General features: G+C 42.9%; 1 protein-coding gene across 6 annotated transcripts in view; it reads left to right on the forward strand.

Moving 5' to 3' along the window:
• Positions 1–10,770, forward strand: part of elavl4 (ELAV like neuron-specific RNA binding protein 4) — a gene marked incomplete at both ends in the record, with an annotated part of 117,034 nt that extends 106,264 nt beyond the window's left edge. For 5 of the 6 annotated variants that reach the window (XM_083647655.1, XM_083647656.1, XM_083647657.1 and 2 more), the window contains 3 exons: positions 544–769; positions 7,017–7,055; positions 10,443–10,770. In XM_083647655.1, coding sequence (XP_083503781.1) covers positions 544–769; positions 7,017–7,055; positions 10,443–10,770 — 593 coding nt within the window. The remainder of the gene's footprint in view (positions 1–543; positions 770–7,016; positions 7,056–10,442) is intronic. The other variant, XM_083647659.1, reaches the window with a different exon arrangement.
• Positions 10,771–12,717: the final 1,947 nt, after the last annotated feature.

Below are 12,717 nucleotides of genomic sequence, written 5' to 3' on the forward strand. Positions count from 1 at the left end.
CAAGGCAAAGGGCTAACCTGACACTGCCAGATGGATGGTTTTGTTTTCACAATTTGGGACATGATCTGATCTCCTGATGCTGTGTGAATCCAGCTGCCTTGCAAGGTTACCTTGAAGCTCCTTGAGGCACATTTGCAGAGCCGGTGCAGCTGAACATGTGGAAAAAAGTTGCTTGAAAATCGGACAAATGATGTAGAAGTTATGCCCTTTCATTTTATTTTATTTTACCTTTAATTATAGCGCCCCCATCAGGCCGATTCGAAAAATATTTATTGGGCAGAAACTAGCCACCAATATCTGTCACTGCGGGCCAAATTTCACATCTCTGCAATGTACCAACTCACGGGAATTTGCATCGCGGCAGAAAAACGACGATAATAAACCAGAACAAAACCAATCGGGTTTCAGCCCCTTCGGGTCTTGAACCCCCTAATAAAGACAAATGTGTGTGTCCAAACTTCTGACGGGTAGTGTTTCCCTTTCCGTGTGAACCGTGTGAAGTAAAGGAGAGCCCGTCTTGTTTGTGATGTGCTGGCCCCGCAGGTGGCTCCCGGGGCGTGGGTTTCATCCGCTTTGATAAGAGGATAGAGGCTGAGGAGGCCATCAAAGGCCTGAACGGACAGAAGCCATCCGGCGCCGCTGAGCCCATCACCGTCAAGTTCGCCAACAACCCCAGCCAGAAGACCAGCCAAGCCCTGCTCTCACAGCTCTACCAGTCCCCCAACCGCCGGTACCCAGGCCCGCTCCACCACCAGGCTCAGAGGTTCAGGTGAGTAGCTGGGCGGTGCGGAACAGAGCAGGGGTAGAGAAGGAACAAGAAGGGGTGGGAGAGGGTTGAGGCAATCTAGTTAAACGTGGGGAGCATTGTATCTGTCTACTGCATGTTGTGATGGAGATGGAGGAGTTAATGCAGGCTTTCCCAACCTTGGGGTTGTGGGCCCAATGTGGGGTCTTCTGATATGAAAACGGAGTCCCTAGCAAAATTTCTAATCCGAATGAAGCCACTTTAAATAATACCTGATCTAATTTGAAATGAAAAACTGGTTCCAGTGCTCAGAAGTCATGTTGAAACCAATCCTGCTTGACACTGAGTTGTCATTGACCAGCTAATAAGCACAGCTTAATTTTTCTTGTTCCAGAGAAAACATGATGAAACAACATGAAACACGGTATGTACCCTCCTAGACATTAATTTTTATGCATTTCAACAGCTGAGGTCACATTCAATTCCTCACTTCAGTATAGGGTCACCTGCCCAGAAGGTTGGGAACCTCCAGGTTAATGTGTTGAAGCTGTGAACAGTGGAGAGCAAGGGGGGGGGGGGGGGGGGGGTCATACGATTTGTTTGTCTGTCTTTGGGGTTTGTAGACCATGCAGCAATGTGTTTTATGGTTTCATTTCCAAAGTTAATTCGTAGGAATAACAATAGAACCCGCACACACTTATGCTCCTCGTAAGATGACCTGATGAAGAGATGAGGCTCGAAACGTTGTCCGATTTTTAAGAAGTAAAGCATTCTTTGGAGCATAAGTGTGTGCGGGTTCTATTATTATTCCTACTGAATTTGTATCTAACCCAGTACCCCTCAAAGTGATGTGCGTATTTTTTTCCCATTTTTTCAAAGTTAATTTGTATACATCTTTACTTGCGACTATATACAAACAGCATTCACTATATTATAGTGTACACGTAAAATGAAGAATCCTGAAAGGAGCAACTGTTGTGATTGATAGTTTATTTTACTGTGATTAACATTTCACATTACATTCAAACACCCCCCCACCCCATGAAATGGTAGTGCTGCATTACCTGGTTTATTGGTATCCTGAAATGACAAACAAGATTGCTATTTCATGTGGAGATGGGGGAGAGATTTGAATGTCTAGTAAAACACGCACACACGCACACTTTGATATGAGTCGTCAATCTCAAACACCATAGTTATTATTCTTGGTTTATTTGACAATGAATGCATTACATCAAGGAAACACTTGTATTCCAGGCAACAGGCCTGATTTGGAAAACATTTGCATCAAATGCAATTTTTCAAAGTGTTCAAACAGGGCAGGTAACGTCATGGCAGTGTCTCTCTCTGTATCAACAATCATGCAACGTGGTTTCTCCTCTGAACGTACCTTTGGGTGTTTACTTCCTCTTTTGAACAGCAGGAGTAAGCTCTCCACCTGGTGCCGATGTCTGGTATATCAGGCCCTGTTAGTTCTCTGTGCAGGTCCACCCAGATCAGAGAAGAACTGTTCATAAGAGACTGTGGGGTTCTGTCATTCACAACTACGTATTTCCCCTCATTTCATCACGCTGCCATCGTGTCCACTCCTCCCAGAATACTCTCTTCGAGGCCTGAGCAAAAATCTGCATTTGATTATACATAATTATGTGTAAATGTCGATGAAAAACTGCACTTGATTTAATTTGCCTCGTTTGTATTTCCGCCTTTAAAGCCCCAATCCTGAATGTATCTGGCCAACTTTGATGTAATGGCCAATCATTTTAGGTAATAATTGTAAACATGTCCAGTTCATATAATACCCGTCATAACTCAAAAGGTCTGTCTTATTTGGATGTTTACAAGCATCCCCAAAGCAAATCAACTGTGACAGACTCACATACTGCATCAGCACTTTGTATCAAAAGTTCAAGCAATTTAAGATTGAAAATCATCTTGAATCCAATGAACTGAAGACAATTCAATGCTCGGAAAACTTGAATTAAGGATTTTGGCATCAAGATTATTCCAAGTGCCTGGTGAGTCAAATTAAGTGTAATTGAGGTAGCTCAAGCTATCAGATAAATGCAGTTTTTTGCCCAGGTCAGTTAATCTCTACACCAAGCCATCACTAACATCGTATATATGGCTGGCATATATACTGTATGACATCCTCGCTGGTCATTTCCAATGGTCACTCACTAATGACACAAACAATCCTTTTTTTAGTTCCATGAGACATAAAGTTTGTCAGGGCTTATGGTTCCTTATATTCATCTTTCCTCACCTGAACAAAAATAAATAAATCAAGAACCAGAAGAAGGATACGTCCCCCGATCATCTGATCCAAAAAGCATATCTCAGATCTTGAGACAGAATATGTGCTTATACAATAATTGTCTCTCTCTTCCAACAACACTAAGCCGGCCGTGCTGTTTACTCCCCCGTCAAAGTCAGGGCTTGGAAGGTATTTTCCTTCTGCAGTGGCTTCCCTGGTGCGACACCTGAGCGATGTAGCGTGGCTGTGTGTCTGTGATACGCCAAGCCAATTTACAGGCGCCACAGGAGCCCTGTCGCCCCTCATCACAGCTCACAACCACAGGCCCTCACTCTCACTGTGTCCCTGTGCTGCTGCTGCTGCTGCTCGCCCTCCACTCAAAACTCAACACTTTAGAACTTCGACACGGGCTAGATGTGCACAGCTTACTTATTTCTTTTTGCACAATCCTGTAAGGGTGACACTGGAAAAAGATCCTCAGATGAAAAGTACAATTCAGTCAAAACTAATCTATTGTTTGTTCTGTTTATTGCTCAAGGAGAAAAAATAAGATACAATATCTGCTATTAGCTAACCTTAGAGGAAAACAGGCATGAAATACAGTGAACTAAACAAAAGTCTATTACAGTAACTGAAATAACATAGAATTGAACCTCAATATTTTCCATTTATAGTCTTTTTTGACCATTTATAATAAATAGTCAATCTAACTCGAGCTAAAGATGAAGGTCAATTAGATTTGAAATGGAAAATGGAAATTGTAAAATCTCTCACATGCTGAAAGAGGATTTGTGCTGCAGTGCACATCCAGGTCAGAGCCAGGTGGAAGAATAGATCGACAGGGCAGAATATAATCCCATTCCAGCAGTTGAAATGACATCTGTCCTGTGTGACTGAGTCATGTGGACCTGTCCTGCAGTAGCACAGGTTCATGCACAGCACAGTGCGGCGTGCCTCTCTGGTCGCTCTCCAAGACAGCAAGCATAATCCACTCAGGCACAATACAGCAAGCCCTAGATCGCAGCTCGTTTCCCATTCTGTGTCGGTAACTAATGGCACTAATTAGCAAATTAGCCTTATTATATCCCGGGCAGGAGCCAATTTTAATTGAACAGATTTTTGTTTCAGAAAGGAAAAGACAAAAATGCCCATTCTTCCATTAACATGCATTGAGAGACAGCACAAAAGCCCCATTGTTGATGTCGAGCTTGGAGAGGTAGCGTGAAAAGCTGGCGGAGTGTTTTGCGTGTTGTTACATGTGTGAGAGCGTGTGTGCGCTGTGTGCGCGTGTGTTCGAGAGTGTATAAACGCTTGTGTGTGTATGGGTGTGTGTGTGGTGTGTGTGGTGTGTGTGTGTGTCTATGGATTAGCAGCAGGTTGTTTTGTTGTGGCCCACAGGCCCTGCGGCCAGCAGATGTCTCGCTGCTCCCCGGCCTGCAGCGCCTCTCCTCTGAGCATCCTCTTCAATTGACTCATTTACCCACAAAGCAGCCTGGCGTTCCCCTCCCACATAACAGGCTAATTACTGCTTTAATGACTCACTATATCCTTTTCCCCACCTCTGGCTTTGTTGGAGGGCCCGTTTTTACTTTTTGTCTCATATTTACTGAGAATGTGCTACGATGCCCTCTGGCAGCTAGGCCACAAACACAACAGACACCCTGGACAGCCAGATAAGTCGTAAAGCTCCAAAAGTGCAGGGCAACATGTTGCCTAAAAACAAGTCATGTACAATTCAGTCAACTCACCTACTTGCTACTGTTAATGGAGTTTTGTTTCCATTCATAGTATTATCAGGCACTTCACCATCATTTGATTTTATACACAATTTAGTCATCAATTATTACTGTAAATGCATCAAATGTGATCCAGTGTTAGAATTCGAACGTATCCCAAATTATATTTTGTCAACACATTATGCCCAACATCTGCAAATTTAATTAAAAACGATGCATTGGACTAATCTCTATAAAATATATAAGGGTGTGATATTTTAAATGTTACAATTATTTGTGTGGCTCTGAAAGGCTGAAAGATTGCTGGAATTATTAGACATTATATCAAAAGTTAAATGTCACAGTCCTATCATAGTTTTTAAGCATAAACAAATAATAATTATTTTACTTATATAATCAAATAAAAAACAACAAAGTTGCTTCTAAATGGAACTATAGTATAATAGTAGTATAATTAATTAGATTCATTTTTTTAATTAACTAAAACAATCGTATTTTCATAGGGATGCACCAATTGCATAATTCTGGGCCAATACCGATACCGATGCTTAAAATAACAATTTAGCCGATAGCCGATACCGATAGGTTTTTTTAATGTTTTCTTTTTTTACAGGGAAACAAAGAAATCTTCATTATAAACAAATAACTGAGCTGTTTTAAAGTCGTTTTAAGCCCTTCATCACACTATCTTTGAATGAGCACAAATTCAATCATACTGATGTAATTATGAAACAAACAAACAACAAATCATGTCACCCAACTGAATATCGGCCACTGCAATCGGTGAACGGCATCTTTTTTGCTGATGGCCGATTGCAGTCAACAAGCCAATATATACTGTGTTGTGTTGTGTTGTGTTGTGTTGTGAGGAGACAAAGAGAGTTGCTGGTGTTTTCAAAGGAGTGAGAAGTCATCTGCCTGCTGTTGCTCAATAAGCCGTGGCCTCTGTCCATTAGGCCAGAAGACTTAATAAGACATGAGACAAGCCAGACCCAAGTGAGGAATGAAGGTCATTGAGTCACCAAGCAGACTGCATCCACCCACAAGGCCCAGCGTTTCATACAACCCACAGGTTTCTGAAGCCCAGCGCGCGCGCGCACGCACACACGCACACGCACACGCACAAGCACACGCACACGCACACCCACACACACACACACACACACACACACACACACACACACACACACACACACACACACACACACACACAGAGAGACAGACAGACACACACACCCACCCACAAACTGTCTGCAGTCTACCCTGGCCAGCTGCAATGGCTGTAGCTCACAGGCTGCAATTACTATGGAACTAGGCCATTTCCCAAAAGCTAATCTTTGTCATTGTCGACAGTGGACACCCACTGACTAACACCCCGCCATTCCACCTGACCTGTTAGCACTTAACAGGTTGACCCACACCGCTAAGACACACATTCACAATTTCATGGCTAGTTTAATATTCAGTTGTGTTTTTGTTGGTCCACCTCCTAGAAAACATACTTACCATCATCCCCTCTCTTGCTCACCATCGTTCAAATGCCAAGCCATTACACTGACAGAACTCTAGGATCAGGGCATTGACCCCATTTCCTCATTCCAGGTGCATTCTCAATTTGTTAATTGTCTCACTTAGACAACACAAATTGAAGATCGTAGTTATTGAGAAGACCTGTACATTTCCATCAACCCCCCCATCTTCTAAAAGACCATTTATGTGGTAGCGTAAATTGTGTATGGATAGCCACATGCAATTTAATGTAAAATAAGGCGATGATTTAACGTGGCATAGCACTATGGGTAGCCTAGCATTCTAGGTGTAGCCGAGTGCCATGCTATGCTGTAGCCCTATGGCCGTTAGCGCTGTGCTGTGACTGTAACACTGAACTGGGGCCAGTTCATTGCTGTAGTCTTGTACCGACACGTGAATGCTACTGTAGTACCTCTGATAATGACGATGTGGCTGTAACACCGCGCTCTGGTGTTTGCTAGCACGATGCTATGCTGCAGCCTGTGGTATAGTGCAGTGGCCGACCCAGCAAGTGACTATCCTGCTGCTGCTGCTACTGTAGGTGTTTGAACAGATGACAGTGGATAGTGTTATCTGGTGGGGCTCCTCCGTGTAATGGGTCGACGACTGTATGGAGGGGTTTGTTTGTTTCTTGAGTGAGGAGGACCATGCAGTTCCTACAGAGACCTACAGGGACCTAGCATTAGTTCCATTGAGTGAGTCGACCATCTGCCCACCATTAACCCCAGAACCCTCCTTCTCTTTACAGGCTGGACAATTTGCTTAATATGGCCTATGGCGTAAAGAGGTAATTAAAAACTTCACCCAATGCCAGATGTCCATGTTGACTCAATGATTTTCAATATCCTTTTTTCCTATTCATTCTTTAGTTTGAGTTTCTTGTATCTTTGCAGTCACTTTTGCGTTTGAGAATTCGTTCAAGGTTAACTGCTTTTTTTGGTTCCTTGATTTGTTTGGTTTCTCCTCCTCAGCTTGATTTGGTTTTGAAACCCTACCAACCACCGACGGTGTAAAACGCAGAAAACAATCACTCTTTGTTTTCAGTGGTGATGAATTTGCTTTGCTTTGATTATGACAAGTGCTGCTGTTGTTTGGATTGTTTTGGATTGTTTCTGTGTATTGAATGGATTTTGTTCTCTGGTGTAAAAAGCTCTTGATTTCTAGGTGTATGTTTTTCTACTGGATTCAGGTTCTCCTGCCTTGCCTCTCTGCAGCTGTAGCTTGGGAAAAGTCTCTAATTAGAAGCAACGTTTGAATTAGTCAAACACGTTGTTTTCATTACGGTTTCCTCACCGCTCCATTACAAGACAATATTCTAACTATGTACACAATCCCTCTGTGTGATAGTTCTACAAATGTGTAGGCCATGACTAAATAATTGACTGCCATCATCATGTCTCTTGGCAGTATAGGACTTAGTTAGTGGGTAGTTAGTTACAGGATGAGGCTGGGACTTAGTTAGTGGGTAGTTACAGGATGAGGCTGGATGAACCTGGATCCCTGCTGGAAACAGGAAATGCTGTTTCACTGCAGACAGCTCCAACTTTGCTGGGCTCTGCTGTACTTCCTTCCTTTCGCCTCCATGTTTCATTTTGCTTTCTCGCTACCATAGGGGGTTACGATGTAACGGTTACATAACCCCCGAGCAGCAGCCTCTGTGGTGATACAGTAGATGTTCCAAGTGCTGACGGGGCCATATTGCATGTGGCAGGCACAAGGGACACCATCTGAAGTCAGCTTACCAACTCGAACAGAAAGCAAAGTTTAGTTTGAGAGAAATGTTGCTCTAAAAATGATGAACTGTCACTTTGGCGAAGGCAGAAATTTAGAATCTACAGTAGCGACAGAATGATATTATGATAGAGTGATGCATTGTGAGGTTCATAGTTTTAACCCCCTGTGTCCAGTCCAATAAAAACTAGCGGGTGATCACTCTCCTCAACGACTCCCGACAGAACGAATACATGCTATCACCAAGTCTTTACATCATCATTTTTCAAAAGGAGCAAATGGTTTCTGATTCAATCCTTCTGATTACACAGCATGGCATCACGTTAGAAGTGTTTCTCACTCATCGAAGGTTATTGTTTTCAAGGCAAGAGAAGAAAGAGTGTTAAGAGCTGGAAGTGGCTTGGCCATAGAAAGGATAGAATAGATAGCTGGTCAGCTACACTGTTGCTATGCAACCCCAGGTCTCGTCTGTAACATTGGTTAGTGTTTGGTTCCGCTCGGATGGATACACTCGCATGAGCGAGCGCACGTACACACACACACTTAACTACAGAATCACACACACACACACACACACGCACACGCACACACACACACACACACACACACACACATGCACATACAGGCACACTTATTGCCATGTCCTCTGTGGCTCTGTTAGCTAGCCTCCAACTCTCACCCTCGCACTCTCCCAGACCTCCTCACACACTCCAGCTTTTGCATGCAAATGACCCCGAGGTTGTTCTGGAGCCCAGCCGGACCGGCCTGAACACAGCTGAGCTTGCTAGACGAAAGCCTTGACGTGACCAGGCCTGTTAAGATTCCACCTGCCCCCTGCTGGAGAAAAACACCAAATCCCCTCAGCACTGCCTCCTGCTGGAGGAAACACTAAATCCCCTCAGCAGGACAGAGAAGCCGTGTAGAGATACAAGAGACACAGCAGGATTTGGAGCCTAGAAAGATGTGTTGACAACAAGGAGAGGTTAATTTGCTGTAGTCTTTAGATTATATTTTTCTCTGCTGTATCATATTACCGTTTGCTGCTGCAACGACCCAATTCCCACACCAGAAATCATTAAAGTTTCGTCTGATCTTAATCATAGGGATATACAGTATTATGATGTTTATACCATGCTGCTACTTACTTACCACATTTGATCAAGCAAGTGCAGGGGGGGCCCTCACAGTCAATGAGTGGACAACACTAGCCCTAAGCGTTTACAGTTAGCATCCACAGCCACCACAATGGCCAGGAGCGTTCACTGCAAGACCAAAGTCATACAGGAAGGTCGTGGTGATTGCCGGCCATATATAGTAGTCAGAGAGAGAGGAGTGGGGGCCCAAAGCGGCTAGCGGTGCTATCGATCAGTGCCATGGGCACTGGAATAGAACAGAACAGAACACCCTGCAGACTGCGGGAGGAGTGGGTGGAATACACATTGTTCCATAACGCCACTGGGCTGTAAACTGCTTCCATTTCCCATTTAGTTTGTTCCCTCTTCCCTCCCTCCCATTCCCTAAGAAAGCAGCCATCTCTGAGACAGCTGCAGCAAAGCGGAAATCTCAATTAAAGCACGCCCAATAATGCCTATAGTTGTTTCTTGGAGAGAGGTGGCATAAGAAATGAACCCTCTTTTTTTTAAAATCTCATTTACCTTTTATTTAAAAGTGGGGGTGTCTCCCCCCCCCCTTCTTTCCCTTTCCTTTAAGCGGAAAGGCAATTAAGTGAAGTCAACTGAGGATCCAAATCTGCATCAGAAGAAAAAGGAGAAGATTATGAGGCGAATGAGAACAGATTTAGCAGGTCTTTGATGAATTTCTAGAAACGGTTTAATTCAATGACTTCCTGCAATTTCGCTCCCAAAGGAGCCACTCGAGGAGATGGAGAGAAAACCTTCCTCTGCTTCTCCTTCAGCAGAAATACGTCCCAGCATGCAACACTGTCGACATTCCTTTCAATACCGAGGGGCTCAGGGAGGATTTGGTAGTGGCTGCTACACAGACACACATACAAACTCGTACATTTAGCATGAACACACATGCACAAATATATCCACGCTTACTGATTCGAATTCAGCTGATTTGGATTATTTGGCTAGGAGATGGGCTTAATTTGGGTTTGATTGTTAAATAGTTAGATTAATTCATTAACATATTTGAAAGAGCTAGTTACAGACTGTAGCATGACTGTGAACTGTAGCATACTCTAGAGGTGAGAATCATGCTTTCAGACATGGAGGGAAGCTGTCTTTGAGGTGAAAGCGAAGTGGAGAGGTTTTGTTTAACAGGTTTATGGTCATTTCATGTACACTAGATGCAGGCATTGAGCTCCACTATACATGTATGCCTTAACCAGTTCAACTGAAACTTGCTCTGTTCTCTCTCCCCTTCTTTCTGCTCTCTCCTTCTCTGTCTGTCTCCTCCACTCTGCCTCTCCTCTCAGGTTTTCTCCCATCACCATTGACAGCATGACCAGCCTGGTTGGCATGAACATCCCGGGGCACACGGGCACCGGTTGGTGCATCTTCGTGTACAACCTATCCCCGGACTCGGACGAGAGCGTGCTTTGGCAGCTGTTTGGGCCGTTCGGCGCCGTCAACAACGTCAAGGTGATCCGTGACTTCAACACCAACAAGTGCAAAGGCTTCGGTTTCGTCACCATGACGAACTACGACGAGGCGGCCATGGCCATCGCCAGTCTCAACGGCTACAGGTTGGGCGACCGCGTCTTGCAAGTCTCCTTCAAGACTAACAAGACACACAAGTCCTGAACTTTAACCGGTAAAAGCAGTTGCCCCCTCAACTTGGTCCGCTCCAAAACCACCCACACCCTCCCACCTCCACCCCTCCCTCGCCCCTTTTAGTCACAACCTACCACTACCACCCTACTACAGCCATCCAACACAGCAAACTCAACTCCAACCGGAACACAAATCAACCGACAAACCATCAAACAAATTGAACTAGAAATGGCTTATATTATAACTTTGGACCTATAAGCCAATGTTGCCTAAGTATTACAAAAATGAAATAATGAAAATGTCCATGAGTTTTTTGGAAGCTCCTGTGATAATGCAGGCTTCTTCTTTGTTGTATATTCTTTCTGTTTGTTGTGGTTGTTCATTTTTTTCTCTTCTGTGTAAACAGTAGCAAATCCCTGTCCCCACTTATTTCAGAGAAGAGAATGTCCTTTTTAGATTGAAACCTTTTCTCTGTCTTGATTCAAGATTTGTTTTCTTTTGTAAATCCGGATCCACTGTCGTTAGTATTATATACCTCCCTGTCGGTGAAAGGGAGGGGGCTCTTTTTTAAATTGGTGAACCATTCATTCATTTTTAGTGTGTATTAAACTCCCCCCTTATCGATTCTAGACGGGATGCCACAATCCCAATAACTCTGATGCAGAAAAAAAATGAATTTCTAACATTGTTTTTGTTTTGTATCGCAAACAAAACATATGTCTTTCCTCACAGGGGTTCAGGGAGATGGGGAGAGGGAGGGGATGGGTTAGCTTTCCTGATGACACGTTCAGTAATTTAAGAAAAAAATATCACTGTTGCCAAAGAGAAGATCTCTTTGCTTGGAAAAAAAAAATCATTTAGAAAAAAAGATAAAAATAAAGAGAAAGAAGATCTATTTTTATAAATGATAATTAAAATAATAATTATTGAAGAATTTTTACAAGAATCTGGATTTGAAAAAAGAGAAAAATATTTTGACTGGCTAACTAGGGGGGGCCGGGGCGGGTGGGAGGGGGCACCACCTTGTCTTGTTCGTTCTGCCGTGGTACTTTTTAGGATCAAAGGTTGTTTGTTTTTAAGGGAATCCAAGTCGGCAATGATTTTGTAGATGGAAGGTTTTGTGAAAAGGGATGCAAACTGAGGCAGGTGATCTTGGTAATTTTTCATATATGTACTAGTGCGTAATTATTCAACAGCGATACCCAAAAGGGAAGGGAGAGGGGTCTTTCCAAGGCCTAACCATCCTTATAGTCCAGAGCCCAAAGCAAGAAGACCCTTTTGTCCACTTGTTTTCCTGTTTTGTCATCAGTCAATATGGGATATCAGTAAATAGATATATACACATCTATCCATTTAGAGAGCATACTATACATTATCTATATCATTTTCTTCGCTCTGCGTTTGTGAACTTACATTTGAAAAGAACTTCCTTTTAGCGATCAACAGTAGGTGCTATACTACATTATTCACATATCTTAAATATCCAAGTTTGTTGTTCTATGTGTTGTTTAAAGAAAAAATAATAATACTTCGATGTTGGCATTGACTTGAGCTGCTGTTCTTTGTTTATTTGTTTATTGTTGGCCCCAAAATCTGGTGAGACTATTTCTCCGCTGAAAAACCAGATACATGAATTTGGGCCTTGTAAGAATCACTTAACAAGTTTTTTTTTTGTTTGGCTTGCTGACTTTTAGGTTACTTGCTGAGCGTGAAACGTTTGTCAGAATTTAATAATGATTAGCTAGTTCTGTTAGTCTAGATATTTGTTTCCTTAAAAAGGATCTATGACAACTGTGTCTTTATTTGCTGTGTACAAATAGATGATATATATATAGTCTACATTTGTTTTACAATATCTACTGTACTATCTGAGTTGTCACTGTTCTTTTGTTTGAGCTTGTCTTTTTCATATGACAACTTATTATGAAGTGGTGGTTCAGTTACTTAGAAAAACTCGTGAGGAAACTGTTCAATTGT

This window comes from Poromitra crassiceps (assembly GCF_964638095.1).
Source record: "Poromitra crassiceps genome assembly, chromosome: 12".
Classification (NCBI taxonomy): domain Eukaryota; kingdom Metazoa; phylum Chordata; class Actinopteri; order Beryciformes; family Melamphaidae; genus Poromitra; species Poromitra crassiceps.